The sequence below is a fragment of the Mytilus californianus genome, unplaced genomic scaffold, assembly GCF_021869535.1.
Source record: "Mytilus californianus isolate M0D057914Y unplaced genomic scaffold, xbMytCali1.0.p SCAF_6, whole genome shotgun sequence".
Lineage (NCBI taxonomy): Eukaryota > Metazoa > Mollusca > Bivalvia > Mytilida > Mytilidae > Mytilus > Mytilus californianus.
Genome location: NW_026262712.1, coordinates 52133760 through 52157347, shown reverse-complemented (window position 1 = coordinate 52157347; position 23588 = coordinate 52133760). Strand labels below are relative to the sequence as shown.

Sequence of the window (23588 nt, the reverse complement as noted above, 5' to 3'; positions counted from 1 at the left end):
TAAATTCAACCTTTTGGTCCTCAATATAATACTTCCGTTTTTGAGGCAATATTTTACAAAAACATGAAATTATACTTCTTTAACAGAAAATATCTAGTGCTAATTACGTTTTAACTTTGTGAAAATTTTAGAACTATATTTTGACCATTTTCAAATAGATAAAAGAGGGGGCGGGGCGAATGATTTACATTGTTTCTGGTCAAATGTATCAAGTAATGTATGTAACAATTATGATGCATTTTATAAAGTAAAATATCTACAATGAATGTTTAATCATTTTCATTATTTTAATGGGAGGCAAACAAATTCTCCCGCGCACGCAATGAATACTTATAGTATCAAAATACGTTTATTTATGATTAAATTGAGATCTAAAAAAACTAGCTTATCCCTTGCAAATATTCTTGTGACAATTCTAAGTTTGGAATCTCGTCAGTTTTTGTCTTATGTAATATCTATATGATTTTGGTCAGTTCGGAGAATATGGTAACGATGACAGATATTTATGTTTGATTTATTCATAACTTTCATATACGTGAGGTAATTTACTTTACCATATAACTGTGGAAAAATCCACACTCATATATTTGGAGTTTGTCAGTTACTCACAATTGAGTATACCACCATCAATAAAAGCTGACCGACCGCCTATGTGTTGTTTTAAAGTCTTATGTTGAAACGCAATCAATAAAACACTGCTTATCATATTTTCCGAAACAAAACCATTATTTGATATATTTGTCTTATTAATTTTGTTAACAACAGAAGTTCTTTTTTAAATCTCAGATAAGCAAACTTTTCTTATGAACATGCATGATGTCGACAGTCGGTCATATGACAAACTCTTTTAATGTTTTCCTGTGACCTGTCAGATACTGACAATATGAAGTCAGATAGGGAAATACGTTGCATTTATGCAGTTCACGCCTATATATTGGTGAGTTTTGGAAGTGTCTATGGTGCATTCAATATCCAAGGAATCAAGATTCTCGGAACGTCTCGAAAATTTTCGCTCATTTATACAAGTAGTTATCTATGTCTTTGATACGGTCCCTCTATGGATAGGCTACAACGTGACATTGTATATTTCAACAATCAAAATTCATTTGTAGGTTGGAAAGTATACAATAAGGACTAGGTTGCAGTCAAAAAAGCATTTATATGTAGAACCTATTTGCATTTTGACAAAACATATGTGTTTTCAATAATCCAAATGTTTATTATAAATATTTATCTTAGGTCGGAAACACAGTGTTCGGAAAGCAGAAAGATAATTAAACAAAAGAATTTTTCTGTCAAAAATATCTAATTTCATCAATAGATACTACCAGACCAAGAGAATATTCGTTATTAAGTTTAAACTGAGACTGAATTTATTAATTAAAATTGTCATATATACGTGCATTATGTCTCACAGGTTTTAACAGTCATTACATTTATGAAAATTATATGCAACGTATGAGTACCAATGAGCAGGGATGCGTACACAAAATTAACAAAATATCTAAATTTTAAACGGTCGTGAATGAAAAAAATTAATTAATACTTGCATAGTTTCAATTCACAAGGATTTTTTAAAATCCTTGCATCTCACAAAAAACGTAATTAATATTTTACAATGCTCATAACAAAATTTAATTACTATGTTAATTAATATGGATTTATAAGTCTCTGCTTATATTTTGTATAGCAATATATTCATATAATGGAATGTTAGACTTTAAGAAGATATTGATTTGATCAATAAAATGTCCATCCGTAAATACTTCACGTTTGTGTTTATTGATATTATATTCTAAATTTTCGAAAAAAAATCATTAACAGGAATGTATGTTAATTATAAAATTTCAATTCTTTTTTTATTTGTTTGTTTTAATAGTTCAACCTTATAGCATCTAAATTGTTGCACAATGGTACGATTTTGAAAATTGTATTCATTGTGTGGACCAGCTATCCTACACGTGCGTCTTGGTTCATTCACATTATACATCATCCTGTTCACACGCACACTATCGGTTTGCGTTTACAAAAATTCCGGATTAAATGGCAATGAATCTGGAGTCAAAACACTTCAGGTAGGTATTATAACATCCGAATTCAACTATTAGATTAATATAACCAGACTCAAGCTAGCGAACAATAAGCTAGCGAACAATAAGATGCACCAAGATAGCGAACAATAAGAAAACGCGCCAACCTGATCATGCCTTAAAACCAAAGACTTGCAATAACACCAAACGTCCTTTGAAATCTGATGACAATCATTACCAGTAGAAAGACGAAATGCAATTCCACTTTTAACACAGACAAAGTTAATTAGTAATTCGTGTATTTAATACAACTTTTTTTTAAGCCGGGCATCTAAAATTCATTTTAGCTAATCCTTTCTCTTTTTCGTGTTCTCTGATTAGAGATGGGTTTGTTGTCTTTATAATAATGAAACAATTAATAACAATAGTTCACACTAAACTAGTGTAACGATACAATTAAATCATCTAGCTTATATATGAGTTTGAAAAGAAAAGAAAAAAAAACGACTGATTTTGGAACGTCAAGTATTTTTGTTAGATCTTCTGTAGAAATAAAAGCTGATAACTATTATACGCAGTTTTCTTCTTTGGTCAAAGAACTAGTACATTTTTCTAATTATTCAAAAGTATGTCGTCACAATGGTAATTTATTTATTATATTTAGATAGGAAGAGTGATTAGTGAAAGAGTGACACACATATAGAACGAGAAACGAATTGACTTAAAGATTTTGGTTAATCTAGCGACAATTTTTTTGAATCCAAGATTATGTAAATCTGGACCCAACCCCTTCCCAACTTTAATTCGTAAAAAAGTTCCCACGGCAAAAATTTTGTCCACACTAGATGCAAATGATAGGTATTGGCCTAAGGTTGCCTGAACCCAAAGACTTAGGTGGGTAAAGTTATAGAATTTCTACAACTGAGGTCCAAAGTTGGGATATGGCTACCCTAACTTTAATTCGTAAAAAAGTCCCTACGGCAAAGCTTTTGTTCACACTAGGTGCAAATGATAGGAAATGGTCTTAGATTGCCTGGACCCAAAGATCAAGGTGGATAAAGTTATATAATTTCTACAACTGAAGTCCAAAGTTTGGGTATGGTGACCCTAACCCCTCCCAACTTTAAATCGTAAAAAAGTCCCATCAGCAAAGCTTTTGTCCACACTAGGTGCAAATGATAGGCAATGGCATAAGGTTGCCTGGACCCAAAGACCCAGGTGGGTAAAGTTATAGAATTTCTACAACTGAGGTCCAAAGTTGGGGTATAGCGATCCTAACCCCTCCCAACTTTGAATCGTAAAAAGGTCCCATCGGCAAAGCTTTTGTCCACACTAGGTTCAAATGATAGGCAATGGCATAAGGTTGCCTGGACCCAAAGACCCAGGTGGGTAAAGTTATAGAATTTCTACAACTGAGGTCCAAAGTTGTTGTATGGTGACCCTAACCCCTCCAAACTTTAACTCGTAAAAAAGTCCCTACGGCAAAGCTTTTTGTCCACACTAGGTTCAAATACTAGGCAATGGCATAAGGTTGTTTGGACCAAGAGACCCAGGTGGGTAAAGTTATAGAATTTCTCAACTGAGGTCCAAAGTTGGGGTATGGTGACCCTAACCCCTTCAAACTTTGATTCGTAAAAACGTCCCTACGGCAAAGCTTTTGTCCACACTAGGTGCAAATGATAGGCAATGGCCTAAGGTTGCCTGGACTTAAAGACCCAGGTGGGTAAAGTTATAGAATTTCTACAACTGAGGTCCAAATTTGGGGTATCGCGACCTTAACCCCTCCCAACATTAATTCGTAAAAAAGTCCCTACGGCAAAGCTTTTGTCCACACTAGCTGCAAATGATAGGATATGGTCTATGATTGCCTGGACCCAAAGATCAAGGTGGATAAAGTTATATAATTTCTACAACTGAAGTCCAAAGTTTGGGTATGGTGACCCTAACCCCTCCCAACTTTAAATCGTAAAAAAGTCCCATCAGCAAAGCTTTTGTCCACACTAGGTGCAAATGATAGGAATTGGCCTAAGGTTGCCTGGACCAAAAGATCCAGGTGGGTAAAGTTATAGAATTTCTACAACTGAGGTTTAAAGTTGGGGTATGGAGACCCTAACCCCTTCCAACTTTAATTCGTAAAAACGTCCCTACGGCAAAGCATTTGTTCACACTAGGTGCAAATTATATATAATATATAGGTCTAAATACAGCACAAACAAAACTCTAATAACATTTATTTCATATCGATTAAGAATTAGCTTCTCTTATTGGATAACAAGGGGCAACGTGACATTCTTTATTCTTCAGTAATATTTTATCGGTCTTTAACAGAAATAAAACGGACCGGAAAACCGGTCGTTAACAGACTTGTACATGTTAATGACCGGTGGGACGTGGTTTCTCTATTTAGAGAGATGTCCCTTAATAAAATATTTTCCTGATTTCAATTTTATAATGAAGTTGTTGAATTGTTTACCATATGGTTTCGTTAATTATAGAATTATAGAAAACTTCATTGTGTTTTCATATACTAAAAAATTGCGATTAAAAATAAAATGAATGGTAGTGACTTATAGTTATCACTATGACTGGTCCATACTCTTTCCTATAGAAATCGTACAATAACTCGAGTTTGATTTGAATTTGAATTTATGAGAATTTTTAAAAACATGGTTCCTCAATGAAATAAACATAATAGTTATTGAAGAACTGGTCATTATCGTGATACATGGATTTCCCGAAGGACAGTGGTATTGACTGCGACAACGATAATGACCTCGCCTACGGCTCAGTCATTATCGCTGTCTTAGTCAATACCACTGTCCTAATGGAAGTCCATGTATCACGATAATGACCAGTTTTTCAATAACTATTATGTAAGTATAACATAAGAAAACATCATGAATTTTATATTTAAAGTAAGAACAAACTACCATACACTAAACCAGGGGACTTTAACTAATTAGCTACCTTTCAAAACAAAGCTAATGACATAAGAAAATCTAAATTTAAAGTCCCAGAACAATATAAATATGTGAATAACAAGTGTGTATGTGTTAAAAAAGAACAACGTATATTTATCAATTATGGACTTTTGACGAGGTCAATACGTTATATACGGACCTGTTCGGAATATACTGACCGAGAACGAAGTCCGAGGTTCAATATAATCTAACGGGTCCATATATAACGTATTGACTGAGTGAAAGTCCTTAATTTATATATTACATATGTAAATAGTGTATTATGGAAATGGTCTTCAATGTTCTTTCTGTGTATTTTACATTATGTTTTGCAAGATTTTTAATATTGACCGTCAATATATATTTTACAATGTATTTTGCAAAATTTTTAATATTGACCGTCAATATATATTTGACATTGTATTTTGCAAAATTTTTAATACTGACCGTCAATATAATTATATTTTACATTGTAATTTGCAAGATTTTAAATATTGACCGTCAACATATGTCTATAAATAGAAATATAGCGTCCATGTTCTTTAATACCCTCCGAATCACGTTATCGTAATAACCAATGAAAAAAAGAAGAACGCTACACCATATGAAATATTTGTATTTATATTTTTTGAAAGTAAAAGTGTGCTTAGGAAGGAAAGAATAACTAAACCACCAAAGACAAAAATAAAAATTCTAAGCACCATTGGAATTTTAATAAACGGCATTATAAGTAATTCGACAACTTTAAACAACTTAACCATCAGGTTATCACGTATAACACCTTTCAAATTTGTAAATAAATAAAGAACAATCAAAACAATACTCAATATGATAAAAGACATCCATATATGTATGCTTAACGTCAAAGGACTAAGAGATCAAGAGAAAAGAGCAAGATTTTACCAGTGGATAAAACAATCAAAAAAGTCTTATAACTTTTATACAAGAAAGTCATTTTGACGAAAATCTGAAACAAAAACAACATACAGAAAAAAGTAAAAGTTTCTATTTTAGTCATGGTTCAACCAAAAGTAAAGGTGTAGCTACTATAATTGATAATAGACTAGAATGCAAAGTAATTAATAAAAACAAAGAGTTAGACAAAGACGGAAGAATATTAAGGTTAAACATAGAAGTAGAAAATATAATTTATTCGCTTGTTAACATTTATGCACCAAACATAGAACCTGAAAGAAACAAGTTCTATAAAAATCTGTCTGATTTCATAAGTAATTATGCAATTGGAACTGTAATAATAGGAGGTGATATGAATGATGCACTGTCAAACTTAGATAGAAAACTAGCTATCGATAAACGAAAAAATATATAACCAGTGAATACATGTAGTTTAAAATCATTAATCAATACGCACAATCTTATTGATATTTGGCGATATTCAAACCCAACAAAAATCTTTCAATTTACAAAGTATAACTGCCGAAAGTAAAGGCCTGATGTCATATGGTATTTTGAACCCCATGGTAAATTGATACCGGGGTCAAAATTCCGCTATAGTAAATTGAGACCCCCCCCTCATGGTAAATCGACCCCCCCCCCCCCCCCCCCCCCCTGTATGGAAAATTGACCCCCATGGTAAATTGAACCCCCCTGGTTTTTTTCATTCTAGATAATTATTACAACACTATACATTATTTTAAAGCTAATTTTAGATTAAAAATCAGACATACAAGAGGGGGAGGTCAATTTTTCATGATTGGTTAAAAAAAATACCATGGCTTGGTATTATTGCTCGGAAATCTTTACCAACAAAATTTCATTCAAAATACTTCTTGAAGCATTATAACTAGACCATGTAGCTTGAATGCTTCAATAATTTGAAATCATAACATATAAAGGGAGTTATAATTTTTCATGGTAAAAAAGGGGGAGGGGGTCAAATTACCATGGCTCAGTTAAATAGTCAAAACATCTTTACAATATGTTTTATATGTACCATATATTTATTTGAGTACTAAAACTTTGAAAAGTAGTTTGAAAATAATTTGATTTTTGAAATTGGAGATGTATAGACAAGGGGGTTAAATTTACCATGGCAGGGGGGTCAAAATACCATGGCTAAGAAAAATTGTTAAAAAAAAAATTCCAGCATGTTTCATATATACCAAATACTAGTTACAGCATTATAACTATGTAAAATAGTACCAAGTCAGGAAAATGGCCATTGTTATATTATAGTTCGTTTCTGTGTGTGTTACATTTTAATGTTGTGTTTCTGTTTTGTCGTAGTTCTCCTCTTATATTTAATGTGTTTCCCTCAGTTTTAGTTTGTAACCCGGATTTGTTTTTTTATCAATCGATTTATGAATTTCGAACAGCGGTAAACTACTGTTGCCTTTATTGAATAGATATGAATTTTGAAATTTGAGATGTATAGGAGGGGTTTCAATATACCATAACAGTGGGGGGAGGGGGTCAAAATACCATGGCTAAGTAAAAATTTTGAAACGTCTTTTACAACATTTTTTATATATACCCTATACTAATTACAGTTTTAAAACTTTGAAAAGGAGTTTGAAATAATATTATTTTTGAAATAAAGAGGTGTGTAGGAAGAGGGTTCAATTTACCATGGCAGGGGGGGGGGGGCAAAATACCATAGCTAAGTAAAATTGTTGATTCATCTTTCCTTCTTGTTTTTTCATACCAACTACTTATTTTAACATCAAAAAATTTAAACACTTTATTATAGATTGAAATTCAGACATCTAATAAGGGGGAGGGTCAATTTCCCATAGTAGAAGGGCAATTGGTGCTACAAAGTCTTTACTAATATAATTTTCATTAAAGATACTTATTGAAGCATTTAAACTAGACCATGTAGTTGAAATGCTTTAATAAATTAATACTCTGACATATAAAGGGTGTTCTTTATTCCATGGTAAGGAAGGTGCTAAGCAAAAGTATTCTAAAATCGTTTCCAACACTCTTTCATTGAAGATACTTATGAAAACATTATATAAACCATGTTGCTTAAATACTTCCATTATTTGAAATCCTGACACCTGAAAGGGGGAAGGGTCAAATTTCAATGGTAAGGGGGTCAAATTACCATGGCAAAGAAAAAATATGTTAAATCAATCTTTTCCAACATTTTTTTTCAGATACCTATTGAAGCATTCTAGCTAGGGTATGTTGCTTAAATGCTTTAAGAAATTTTTATGACATTTAAAGGGGGCAAATTTTTCATGGTAGCTAGGGGGTTCAATATACCATGGTTTGGCAAAAGTGTTTTAAATTATTTATTTACATAATGTTTTTCATTCAAGACACTTTTTGAAGCATCCTAATTATTTTATTAGTGTAGATTATTATAATTCTATCATGAATTACAATTTGAGTTTTATAATAAGATTATTATTAAGTTAAAATTCTATGAAGTTTAAAAACTCTAAACAATTCTATAACAGGTCAAAATACACTGTAAACAGAGTTGTTGTAGACCATTCTACAATATTGAATTTAGTAGGTAGCACTATACCAATAAGATCAAATATGTTGTTTCTTAGATCACATTACATGGAATGAAATTTAAGGGTTCAGAAACAACATATAGATATAATTGTATATAATAAGTTAAAACAATTTTAAAAGTTACATGGGAAATGTGGCTTTAATAATAAGTGAGAAAGGCGATATCATCATAAACCGTTAGTGTATTGGACACATTGGAGGTGTTGAAAACTATTTAGAATATAGCAAAGTGCTCTCGACCAATGAAATTGTAGGATCTGATGCCTCTTAGTTGTGAAGAATGAATGCAAATGATGTTCTTAGTAAGGGATTATCCTATTATTTGGGTCTATTTACAGTTCAAAACAAAGAGTTTCTATAAATGAGTTACAACTGCCCCGAAGCACATTTATCAGATTGAAAGGATTTATCACACAGTGATTGAAACTGACTAAAAGTTGAATTGTGAAACGAAGAAAATCTCAAAATAAGTTGAAGTTTACTGTGCAGTAAACTTGGTACCGTGAATGTTATTATGAAAATATTCTTCAAATTACTAAATAATTAAACAATATCAAAGCATTTGCAAAAAAAGAAAAAAAAAGCTTTGAAATAAAAAAAAAAAAACTTAATATTTAGCTTTCAAAAACTTTGATCACTGGATCAGCGGTTTGGAAGAATAGTTATTTCCAATATTCCGATAAAATAAAAAAATATATTAAAAAAACCGGAATTTAAGTTAGGTTTTGTACATATTAAAAACTTTTAAAGGCATTTTATTTGAAAATTTCCCAGACATAATGAAATAGTATTTGATGTAAAAAGCCAGATCAAAATATTGGCTGTTAAATAAAATTTAGTTGTCACACAAATGTACCATTTGATTTAAACTGTATATTAAAAAAAGGATAATTCAACACTAAAATATTACATGATATACATTCATACTCACAATCAGGAAACATATACAATTCCTACATTTTCTTTGTTCTGTTGTATAACCTAATATCTATAACGCATATTTTTTAAAATATTTCCCAAATGATAAGAAAGTCCTTATATCACTAAAACTTATCCATAAATGAAAAGCCTAAAAAGGAAGTCATGCATTAATTAAAAACATTGCACTGACAATGAAAGTAATTCTTAAATACAACCAATTAAGAGATCATTTGAGAACCTTGACCACTTTACAATATTCTAAGTTTGTACTTAATCATGAAGAAAGGGATTATCATTCTCTTACATATACATAGCACACTTTTTTGATAATTCAAAGGTAATTGGAAAAGTCAAGTAATCATTAGTTTATAATAAGGATTGACAATTTGTTTTTTTTAACTTTTAATTATGACAATCAACCAATATACCTGAACAAAAGACTTTCACACCTTTATCATTTCCTTGGGCCTTCAGTGCCTATGTTGTAAATGGTGTCAAACTTTTATTGCTTGAATTGATGATGATTGGTCTACCTATGAGAAAGTATTCAGCAAAGGGCTTCTCATAAAAACTAAGGATCAGCAATTAACATTCCATTCACAGTCACGTCTCAGTCATTACAACTGAAAGGACGTGCTGGGTCAGCTCCTCTTTACCCGCTATCTACGATGTTGGTTTACTGATAGATGGATCAACAACTTACTACTCTCGATGACAGAAACCAATCCAACGCTGTACAGTACGTTCATAAACTTGTTGTTTTGCGTAAATACCCGCGTTAGCATATGGTCCGTAACACCCATTATGGGGGACAAAGTATGCCGACTGACGTCCGAGGGTCTGTATCGTAGGTGTTGGATAATGGACCGCCATTTCACAGTCTACTTACGTCTTTGTTCCTGATAAAGCTTTCTGTCATCGTTATTACTATGTCCGAGACCCATCGACCAGTACTTCATCATCGTGGTTAGCGGGCTGCCAAGCTGACCAACCTGGCCCTAAAAGCAGCCGTTGTGAAGGAAATAGACTGCAACCAAACAACAATAGTAAAAAACTTAATCAATCCAGCAAAACCAAAATGGCCGCCTTATTCCAGCTTGACAACAACAAAAACATTTGAATGCCCACCAAACGCCTTCGGGCACCGAGCCGACCGTGCGAGGGCTGTAAAGCCAGTCAAGGTCGTTAAACACTTCCATCTTCATCATCATCAATTATTCAATTCATCATCTAAATTTACAATGGAAACATAAGAGTTTTACAGTTTACACAGTTTCCTAAGCAGTGATCCCAACAACAGAACCGGGCGTATTGCATTTCCGCTAATTTTTCAAAGTTCCAATACTACGTTTCCGGATCTTAAAGTATACGTTTCCGGAAATTGTATTTATTACTTTTCCGGAAATTTACCTTGTAGTAAATTAATAATATTTGAATATATGTTAGATACATTATTTATTTCATATTTTTATACAAAAAGGTTCTGATCTTATATCTACAATATTCTAGATATAAAAAAAATGAAAGTTTCACCTTAGTGAAAGATGATGATGTCGGAATCGTTATATTTTTATGTTTCACCAACTAAAATGTCCATGATCGTCTATGTAATGAAATAACTGATATTTTCATAGATGGCACAGTTAATTATTCGATACATGGGTGTAAAATGGTAACTACATTCCTCTTGTGTTTGCGTTACTTCCACTTTTTATCAAAATGTTGGATCTGCTTATTGATGTGTGCACTACCAGAAGACTAGATCATATTGACTTTGAATGTGCAATGCATTTAGGACAAAGTTCAAGGTATTTCTTAATTATTTTCTAGAAAAAGTCATAATTTATTTTTTCCGGAATCGTTACTATTTTCTCGGAAAAGTAGTATATTTTTTGCGGAAACGTCATCTTTTTTCCCGGAAAAGTAATGCAAATTTGCGGAAACGTAAAACGCCGACAGAACCTTGCCAAGTCATGTAGTGGTGAGTATTTTTTTTATAATTTTTCTTATTAGTTACTCCTGATACTGACCAGGCCTCCATATATGATTAAAAGCCCAATATTACAATAAATGGAATTGTCAGGCATTTGCAAATAATATATTGCCAGCATGAAGCTTTCTTTAAATTGATTAAAGATAAAAAAAAAAAATATTTAACTGTGAAAAAATTTAGGGTGGCTAGTTAATTTTAAAATTAGTGTGTTGGCTTATAAAAGGGTTGGTTGGTTGCCTAAATTCTTTCCATTTTCACTAGCTTTTCAGTTTGATTTTTGTTTTTAATTCTTAAAAGAATGCACAAACAATTAAAACTTTTCCTTGACATTTTGTAGTATATTTAGGGTATTGATGGATGATCCCTATAGTTTTCACTTTGTCTATTTGTACGTTTGTCTGTCTGTCAACAATTTTTTTAAGTGAAAAAAGTCAAAAAGTAAAGAAAGGAAGCAAATGAAAAATGTCATTTGCAAAGTTGTTGCGCATATTGAATTTTAATGAAATTTGGCTTATTAATTTTTGGGAAAATATCTTTTGTTAAAAATCACAATTTTTTTTTTTGGCAAATACTAAGTTTGAACAGCAAATATTAATATTTGTATCAGAAATGATTATTTGTTTATAAATGTGCCTCATTCAAAAATATTTCCCTTTTCTGACATTATCATTTTTCTAGTTTGCATTTCTGAACATCTTCTATCGCTCTTTTCATATAAAAAAGGTTAATAAAAGGTAGTATCTTCTAAAACGTTATCAACTGACAGTTTTAGTCATATTGTAACTTCTGAGATCTGTTCTTATATTATTTTTTTTCTGTTTGAAATTCCTATTTTATCAGTTATCATTTATTTAAAAAAAAACAGCCTAAGTGTTACGGTTGTTAAGAAATGATCATTGAAGGATACTGACTGAAATGTGTAGGTTTTATTTGAAATGTAAGATAAAAGGATTTGAACATTTATTTAAGATTTTCTGTATCTGCTATATAAAATGGTTTCTACAACATAAAACCCTAAATCCTACAGTTTTGAAATATCTGTTCATTATAAATTTCTTGAAGAAAAATAATTAGATGAGTAGCTGTAAAATTAAAACACCAACAAGATCTCATCAAGGAAAAAAAAGAAAAAAAAATTAAACACCAAGGCTAAGGTTAATAAAACATAATTACTAAGTAGTTTATGACGCTAATTTGAACCTTTAATGTGCATAACTGTTAGAAGTATGCTTTTACCTTTTTGAATTTACAGTTAGTGTCTATTATGTATGCATCAGTGGAGTGGTCATCTTTCCAAATTTTTGTTTTAGTTGCTTGTTCTGAGAGATTTTGATTATGTTATGATTAAACAAAGCTAGTTCTACTAGATTCTTATACTTACATGCTTTGAACTTATGTTGTAATAAAACAAATTAAACCTAATGATGAATTGAAAGATATTTTTTTTACCTCAAAATACAAAAGGGTAATTATTTTTATATACATGATATAGAGGCCTGGTCAGTTTACCCTACATTTGTGAAAATTGGTTTGCCTTGTACAATATAAGATGTATCCATTGATATACATTGATATGTATAAATCAAGTGAAAAAGTTATTGATATCACTGTAGCTATGCAACTAATGGCTTATTTCGTGCCATTTTGCTACATGGTTCAATTATAAAAGCAGAAAAAACAGAATAAGCAATATACAGTATTACCTTTTTTCAACTTGATTTGAATGACTATTTTGACAGTATATAATCAAATGTATAATGTTTAAAAGTTATCCATATGCAATCAGAAAAGAAGTGCTTCAATATTGAACAAAACATCTAAAGATTTTTTTCGGTTACAGAATGAATATGCAATTCTTCACAAGAAGCCACCAACCATCATGAGACAATGCCATGTAAAGGGTTACAGGAGATTTGTCAGTCATCAACTTTTCAGGCACTCTACAACAACACCATAGAATACAGACAAGACATTATGATGATCTTCCATTGTTATATTCAAAGAAAATATTCTTAATTTACAATGTGAAAAAAGTATATACATGTACTAAGTTTTGTATTACAGGGATACACGTACTACAATATCTATGTCTACATTTAAACATCTAAAATGTTTTTTTAGAGATAATAACAATGATTAAGTATTTATATAAGTTAATTGAACAAATTGAATTAAAACTCAAACTTATGCAAGATACCATTTCTTATGAGCCAGTCTCTCATTATTGCAGAATGATCAAATTTAATGTTTATCAGAGTTATTTGATCAAACAGGTCAATTTACCAAATTTATCAAATTGAAGACAGTAAAATTTTAGACTTATTTGTTTTTAAGATATGTAGACTATGTCCAAAAACTATTGCTATGGTCAATGACAATTTAATGTATCATATATATATATATATATGTATATAAGTATGACAAAGCAAGAATAAATGTGGAAGAGTGGAATAGTTGAATGACAAATAATGGTTCTTTATAGTGTATATCAAATGTACTGAATGCAACAGTAAATGAAAATTTGAATGAAAGAGATGAATCTATTATCTAATAACTCACTGGTTATTAATGCACTTATTTATGCAATTAAAAACAATGGAAACAATCAACTCTTATACTTGATCAATTATGTCATCAAACTGAGGCCTCTGTCAATAACCTTAAATATGGAATATTGACCCTATCCCTTGAAGACCTCAAATTTGAAAAGTATTATCTATTCTAACTCCTTTATATATTAATAATAACCCCAATAAGTAGTTGGTATGTATTTAACATGCTGGAAAAGATGTTTGGAAAATTTACTTAGCCATGGTATGTTGCCCCCCTGCCATGGTATATTGAACCCCCTACTATAGACCTTCAATTTAAAAAAAAATATAACTATTCTAACTTCTTTACATAGTTATAATACTCTAATAAGTATGTGGAAAGTATTTAACATGTTGGAAAAGATGTTTGGAAAATTTTACTTAGCTATGGTATTTTGCCCCCCCCCCCCCCTCTGGTGTTCCTCGTTTTGAAGATTCTGTGAGATCTTCAACAAAATATCGTATAGTGAGCAATCTCAAGACGACTGACCCTTTTAGTGTTACTAATATAATGCTTGTCAATTATCATTTTTATTATCATTCATCATCCATGATCGAATTTTGATTTGGATCCAATTTTCTGACATTTTATTACAGCACAGAAAAGCAAAGTCAATACCAATTTGTTTCAATGATTTTTAAAATCTCATACCGAAAGTTCAGGTAGCGCAAACATCCAGTTTTAATAATTGTAATCCCTTGTAAAAAACATCAACACTTCAAAAGAAGTAAATTTCCTAACGGAACATTTTATTCCATTTATTTATGTAAAACAAATAATGGTATACCGCTATGAGTAACGATGATACAACTTTTAATAAAAGAACAGAGTTCCACTGTCTTTCGCGTTGCACATATTTTATCCAAGGGCAATAACTAAAAAAATGATATGAGTTTTATAAAAAAAACTGGCAAGAATTGTAAACGTGAGAGAGCTAACAAGACCGGAAGGACAGACAGACGGACGGACGGACGGACAGAAGAGCGCTATTTCTATGACCCCCGCAACGGGTCGCGCGGGAGACAAAAATATATTGGTAATTTACCAATAAAACTACGCTATAAGGAAAGTATTTTGACTTAAACGCAACTTTTCCACAAAAAAAGCATGAAATACTAAAAAGTACTGGTTATTACGAGGAGAAAGTATCATGCCAATATAATAGTACAAAACCAAAAGAGGTAGGGCCAGTTTTCCATAAATTTATTACACACTGATTGCCTTTTTTTAAGGTCTTTATTTCTGTGTTAAAGTCATCACAGCTTTACTTTGAGGTTTCTACAACATTATGTGTTATTTCTGAACGTTTACTAACCAGATTATAAATGCATTAGGGGCTTGCTTTAAAATCGTAAGATCGGACGGTACATGTATATGTTGAAATTTGGAAGAGGAAAAAAAAGGACACAAAAACCAAAACCAAAGTTATGGGGAATGTATAGGTAACATGTCCAGTCTTCCAGATATTAATTCAATCGTTTTTGCCAAATCAAAAATTATGAAACATTTCAGAATTATTGTTAAGTTTCTCTGTCTGGTAAAAGCCTCCTTTAACAAACTGAAGATTCTGCTATATATAAGTTTTTGTTTGTTTTCTGACAAGTTCCGTTTGCAGGAAAAGACCTCATGTACGTAACCTTTGTGCTGTGATCCAATGGAAATAAGTATATACAAGTGAACTTTTAAAACTGGCTAAAACAGTAGGAGCCTCCAAGTTTTCTTCAACTGTAATCATTCACCCGAATAATAGTTTGATTTTATGAATAAATATGAAATTTTTAAAAGAGATTACAATGTGAATAAAAGGATGTTGTGGGGTATGTCAATGAAACAGCAGCCTACCAACCAAAACAAACAAAAAAACATCTAGAGGCCAACATATGGTCTTAAACAATACACAAGTGTGTACGGTACCGGCATGTCAAGCTCTAAATTGCTGCAAGTCTTTAAATTAAGCCGTAAAAAAATGTCCGCAATAACTATGCTCGAGATGTTCATATGTTTCTCACCTAGAACATAAACAGAATAAACAGAGGTATTTATGATATACATGGTTTTTTTTTCCGAAAACAATAGTACTATATTAAGGCAGCTCCTAATAAGCAATATATATACACCTGAAAAATGTCGCCGATAACTTGCAGAGATAATTGGCGGAAGACGTCAAAATTGTTAGCCAGCTACGTCGCTCATTTTCGCGCTAACGTTGAGGTTACTAAGGGGGACGCAATTTTTAGGATAAATCGCGATTTCTCTTCGAATCCAACACGGTGACATATATTTTTTATTTGCTATTTTGAGTAAGCATGACAAAAGACAATTAATGTAGAAAAATGAAAAAAATGACAATATAAGAAACTCTCGATTTCCACATTTTAAGGTAAACAAATATCCCACTTTGAGCATCTTATCTGTAATTTTAAGCATGGTTTGAATAATTAACTAGTCATTCTTGTAGGGATTTATTTTTCCCTTATTTTCACTTATCACAGCATCAAATTGAATCCAATCTTATCAATTTGTGACGAAGAATAACTTCTCCAAACTTTTTATTACTTTGCTTAACTTTTTTTACAAAAGTGCAAAAATCCCAAATTTTCAGCCTCAATTTTCTCGAAAACAAGCACGGTGACCTATGTTTTATTTGGTGATTTTTTTATAACACGCCCAGGCCTACAACATATTTCAAAGTTATAAAAATGACAATATAACGTGAAACTATCAGATGCCCTTAACATGTTGGAAAAGATGTATGGAAAATTTTACTTAGCCATGGTATTTTGACCCCCTGCCATGGTATATTGCCCCCCCCTTTATACAACTCTAATTACAAAAAAATCTAGCTATTCTAACTCCTTCACATAGAAATAATACTCCAATAAGTAGTTGGTATGTATTTAACATGCTGGAAAAGATGTTTGGGAAATTTTACTTAGCCATGGTATTTTGACCTCCCTGCCATGGTATTTATGCCAGTATGCCAGTAGAACCCCCCCCCCATACACCTCCAATTTAAAAAAATCGAGCAATTCTAATTCCTTTACATAGTAATAATACTCCAATAAGTAGTTGGTAAGTATTTAACATGCTGGACAAGATGTATGGAAAATTTTACTAAGCCATGGTATTTTGACCCCCCCCCCCCCCCTGCCATGATATATTGATCCCCCCTTTATACAACTCTAATTACAAAAAAATCTAGCTATTCTAACTCCTTCACATAGAAATAATACTCCAATAAGTAGTTGGTATGTATTTAACATGCTGGAAAAGATGTTTGGGAAATTTTACTTAGCCATGGTATTTTGACCTCCCTGCCATGGTATTTATGCCAGTATGCCAGTAGAACCCCCCCTATACACCTCCAATTTAAAAAAAAATCATAGCCAACATAGTGTACATTTGATAATCTGCAGTATAACTTTTGAACAGGGGGGTTCTATTTTCCATGGTGGGGTTCAAAATACCACATGGGTAAAATGACCCCGGGGTCAAAATACCATTCGGTATACTGACCCCGGGGTCAATTAACCATATGGTATTTTGACCCCGGGTTAACTTTTCATGGGGGTTCAAAATACCATATGACACTGGGATACTGTAAATTAAATAATTCTATTCTAGAAGAAAACGAATATTGTAAAGAAATAGAAATAATAATTGCAAAATATAAGACTATCATGCAAGAAACAACTATCGATTTGCATCTTCTATGAGATGCAATAAAACTTGATATTAAACTTTTTACCATAAACTTTTGCAAACGTAGAGCATGCATTAAAACAATTAGAAAAAAAAACTCAAAACATTTTAACAGAAAAATATCAGATGAATGAAAATAACGTATTGCAAACAATAAATCAGATTGAAAATCAATTAGAAAAGTACTATGAATATAAAGCAAAAGGCGCCCAATAAAGAAAATATTGTTACAGATCAAAGCGAAGTACTTCAAATTGAAATTTTTTTTTACGAAAAACTATACTGTGATTTATTTCCTTTGTAATACTGGTTATTTTAAGCATTACTGTCTAGTTTTGTCATAATCAGTTCAATAGTTTGAGAAAAATCTAGTATAATGTAAGACATTAACAGCGATTCGAGCAACATTTCTACCAAAAATTCAAATCAAGCTGCATCATGTTAGAAAATAGTGTTGACCAATAAATGATCAAATATTTATCTAATCTGCCTACAAACAGTTGAATATGATACAAAAGATGACTGTAGGATGATAAATACGACTAATGGACCTCTTTGTCTTCATTATGAGGTCCCTTTTTACATACACGGTCAAAGGTGCACGTGCAGCTTCCCATAATAGGAGTAATTCCACCATTGTTTTCCCCTATTAGTTTTTGTTAAATTTGTACTTTTCAACAAATTGTGCAGAATTTATCTTTGTTTCAAATAAAGAGTAAAGTTTTATCCCGTCCAGTACTTGAGAAAAAAAATTCACATAACATTTCATTGCATATAAGATAATAACCATCATTGGAAGTTAACCAATCAAATTTTCACCCCTTTTTTCTTGTTTAAGAGCTTTAGGAACCATGTAACCTCAAGTTTCCAAAATATTTTATAGAAAGAAACACTAAATAAAAAAAGAATGATGCTTTGAAACGCCCAAGATATATGTTTATGACCAGAATTTTTTTACTGCAATGAAATAAAGGATTAATTTCATACAACTGTCAAATTCAAGGGAATATTTTTTTCGACCGGATGTGACGTACTATGATTTGGTGGTATTACACCTGAAAGAATGGAAAAGTAAAGGTCAAATCCGGAACAAGAACTACGCAATTACCAATTTAGATGATTAGCATTTATATATGTATGTATGAAAGTATGTAATTAACTAACAATTATAAAGTAAAACTTATATTTAAGACACCCTGTTTTTTAAGATATTAATATATCAAGGTACCTTGTTCGTGAAAGCTGTAGAAATAAGGTAATTGTAACAGCTTTAGACTAATAAATCAATTATCATTGTCAAAAAATAAACAATCACTGGTCATTATTAAGATCTAAGCAGAAAAATTTACAATACCCTCAAAAGTTGAACGACCATCACTTGTGCAAACATATCTATTTTTCATAAATTTGATAGTGTCATTTTAGTTATATTTGGGTTGTAAATTATATGATAAACACGCAAACTATCTCGTTTGCATTGCAATGACACGACATCTGACGACAACTTTGCGTGATTATTTGTTTTTCGTAGAATATGCAGAGTTTCTCTTTCCGAAAATAACGTCACACAAATTATCACAGAAAGTTCACAATTTTGCCAGATACAAGGGTAAAGAAAATGCGAATCTTGTTTGTTTTTGTTTTTTCTTATTTTTTATTCAATTACAACTAGGCAAAATTTACAGCTTTTACAAAAAAATAAAATCAAAGATAAATCGTAACACTGCATTAATACAAGTACTCACTACTACGCCGACATCCAAAAGGTATGTGAATCTATATTCGTATATTACCAGAGGTATCTTCATCATATTATGTAGTGATACTATAGTTGTAAAACAAGACCACTTGGAGGTTGCTGTCTTTTCTTTCTTCATTTAGAATTGTGTTAAGATACGACCATTTGATATTCGGGTTGTGTGAGGAGGAAAGTTTTTGCGGATTGACTTTTCATTTTCCCCAATTGCTACGAATGCTTTTTTTCCCGCGGCAATCAGGAAATTGCATGAACTCCAAAAGGAGCAAGGCTGTCCCGCCTGGGTACGTCCACGAGCTAAGTATCTCTAGCTATGCATGCATCTCTTTATATCACTGATCAGACGATTTTTCGAGAATTGTAAGGTATTAGACCACGAAAAAATATGTCTGTCAGAAGTTGAGACACAGTCAAGTTGTTTTTGGTCAATCAACATTGTCAATCCGTGATGGTGACCGTAAAACGTATTTAGTGCCGATTGCAGTCAAACAACAGCTAACAACATATGGTCCAGATAATCTGACTTGGTGCAAACACAAACTGAGGTTGGATTAAACCAGTTTTACTTTTGCACAATAATCTCCCCCTTTGTTGACGAGTTGACACTCATTAGAAAACTGAATCAAATTTTAAGCTTACATCCTAGTTAGAAGTGTACCATCAATTTCAATTTTAAGAAAAAAATATTTAGATAGGGAACAAACTTTTTTGTATTAGTACTATACTTAATTTCAAGGTATACAAGGATATAAAATTTCATTCAACCAATCGACCGATGGATGAAATGTGTGGGATTAATAACAGAACATCATCAATATATCTGAACGTAAACTTACGAAATTCGGCAAGGTGATTCTTATTTTGCATGAGAAGGTTTAATGTGAATAATGTTTCATCGGAACATAAAAGGGTCGGTATTAGTTGACAATTAGTACCCAAATAATACCGACTGTTTGTTGTAAAATAAAATACTCAACTCAAGTAATATGTTTTCGATCAAATAGTCTGGTATTCAAATGGATGAAATTGTCTGTGGTGGCATTATTTGAAATAAGTGTGACTATGTACTAAGTAAGATTTTTCGTGAAAATTTGTTCTTTATGATTCACAATAAACACACGAAGTATAGTACTGTCAATCGTCTTTCTTATTTTAAAAGAATGACTTTTGCGAAATGTATTTTTCATCTTCTAGACATTATAGTCAAATTCTTATTCATACGTGATAACGTACCATTAAACTCTCGCATTTTCGTGTGGAATAACGAATTGCGAATACGCTAATTCTTTTGTTGGTGTAGTAATTATTTGCTCGCATCGAGTGCTTACGATTATGGTTTTGATCCCAGGTGAGAACAATAATGAATTTAACTTGTTTTGATATTTGCTGATATATCATGAAATATGCGACTCTAATGACCAGGATAAAGACTGATCGGCTCGGAGACAAAATAAAGTATCCTGGTTGGATGACATATTTTTATTGACACAATTACATTGTAATGTCGGACACAACGAGTTGGTAAAATAGAAAGCTGGATGTACATATATAACACTTTAACATGTTATCAACCTGAATATGTATGGTATATTTGCCAATGAAAAATAAGAATTTAATCAACCCTTTAAAGATGTTTTTTTTTTATATTTGGCCTTTAACCTAAAAATTGATTATTTATGTATTTAGTATAAATGAAATGTATAAATCAATCACATAGCAATCCTCTGACACAAAAAAAGAAGGCCAGCATATTATATTCTACAAAAGAGAAGTTATCATTTTCTAAATCGATGTAATTCTAGTAAGACAAATTGTGAATACCAACAGCCGAGATCATATAAGTTCTGTTATCAATACCAATTTTCTACATGACAAAACAGGTTATATATATCAAAAGACATCACTAGAAAGTGCCTGACTTGAGACATGCACATGAACAACCCTACGGAAAAGCAATTTACTGATTTGGATAACTGTACAATAGACACAAAAAGCGATTATTAAAACATCAACAATAAAATCAAAACCATTCCAAAGGATCTGAAATTGTTCTTTTAATGTGAAATGATGTCGTCTTACAGTCTGATATCAATGACTGAACATAAATTTGGCGTAGATTTCATACGACAATGTCATAAAAAGTACAAAAAAGACATGACCTTGTCGAATGCGTGCAAAATATATTTGTACACGATTTCAATGTAGAAGAAATTAAAAAAAAACATTTAGTCTTGCTTTAAAGTATGATTTAGAATATCAAAGGTGTGTCCCTTCCTCTCCCCTTCCCCACCCCTCCCCCTAAAAAGAACAGCAACGCCATATATAATTTATAGTTAAAATCATAATGAGGCAATCAGAAACATTTTAAAAGGCCGCTTAAAATAAACTTCTTGCAGGTGGAATCACACTTCCAGGAAAATTCTATATTCGATTAAAATTTAGTAATATGTTTGTCAAATTGTTTTTCATATGGCTACTGTTAAAAAGTTTGAACAATTAAAAGATAATGGTTATTGAAATTCAAACTTACATGGTTGGTTGCGAACTAAACTTTACGGAAAATAAGATTATTTCATTTTATTCATGGTAAATTTTTCATTTTATGTGGCTTTATCCAGTAATATCTGTATATGAAGTTTACTTTTTTTTTACCTATTATATCTTTCAGCAGTAGTTTAAATTTTGTTTTACGCATTTTGTTACCTCTTTTAATTTGATAAAGGTGTTTATCTTATTTTATCCTTTTCTGTATTTCCAAACATCAAAGAAATCCGTTTATGGGAAGTTGCGTACGGAAAGTCATGCCAACAAAGTTCAACCGCTGGGGTAGAATATGCTTCAAAGGCTGTTGATGGAGATTTGAATACATATATGCACACTAACAAGGACCAATCACCTTATTGGATTGTTGACCTAGGAAAACCATACCAAATAAAGCTGATCGAAATATTCAACAGAAACAAAGGTTCTATAGATACAGGTGAGTAAAGTTATCTACGTGATGGGCTATATCTGTTTAGTGACATATAATAAATCTTTTATACACTATTTGACATTCTATGATTTGTTATTTCTTTTGTTTGTGTTCTTTTTGTAGACTACCCTCGCTCTATTTGGCAAAACCTTTTGGAATGTTGTGTTCTCAATGCTCTTCGACTTCGTACTTTAGTTGGTCTTTTTAATTGTTTTTATTCGAGCGTCACTGATCAGTCTTTTGTAGAAGAAACGCGCGTCTGGCGTACAAAATGTTAAACTTGGTATCTATGCTAAGTTTACTTACTGTTATTGACATCTAAATTCGATTATTTCTATCTTTATGATAAATTTCCGAAATTTGATTTGGTAATTTGTGGCATGCATTTTACGTTCTTATAAACAGAATTCTCTTAATTTTATGCAGATGTTAAGCATTGTAGCTAATAGTCAAACTTCGAAAAAGTGTACTATTGACGTGTTGTATTCAAGATAAGGAGACGATTTCAAACCAACCTGAGTGTTAAAACTAGGAAATCAGTGATCGAATGCAAACGGGAATGCATTAACAGGACAAACAAGGAATATCCTATACGAAAAAGAACACATAAATACACTGCAATCTAAGCATAGGAAAAAAGATTAACTTTTAATTTGTTTCAGGACGACGTCTGCATGACCTGGACATTATTGTCGGTACTTCATCAAATAACATGCATCTATGTACCCATTACGCAGGACCGGCTCAACTCGGAGATCATCTTGTGTTTGGATGTCAATATGACGAAAAGGCACGATATGTTAAATTGATGATACGAGGAAGAGAGTTCTTACATGTGGCTGAAGTCAAAGTGTATGCACTGTATGAATAATTTGGCTGAATAAATTATACATACGTTTTCTTACAGTTTTCAAAAGAGTGTATGCTTATGCTGGTCTTTAAATCCAGAAAATATTGTAGAAAAAAGTTTTTACTCGTAATATTTACATTTATATACTTCAGCAGATACACAACTTTGGTAATATCGTGGTAACATACTTGTCCTTGTGTAGGTCATTGTTCTTCCATACAGATGATAACAAGGACATTCAAAACTCAATAGTAAAATTTAAACTGACAACGCCATAACAAACAAAAAACAAAGACGACAAAAAACAAAAAAGCAACA

General features: G+C 31.7%; 1 protein-coding gene across 1 annotated transcript in view; it reads left to right on the top strand.

The window, feature by feature from the left end:
• LOC127705171 (uncharacterized) overlaps nucleotides 1–23320 on the top strand; it is a 35085-nt gene extending 11765 nt beyond the window's left edge. Inside the window, exons 3-4 of the mRNA XM_052209418.1 lie at nucleotides 22214–22426; nucleotides 23083–23320. Coding sequence (XP_052065378.1) covers nucleotides 22214–22426; nucleotides 23083–23291 — 422 coding nt within the window. The 3' untranslated portion in view covers nucleotides 23292–23320. The remainder of the gene's footprint in view (nucleotides 1–22213; nucleotides 22427–23082) is intronic.
• The last annotated feature ends 268 nt before the right edge of the window (nucleotides 23321–23588 follow it).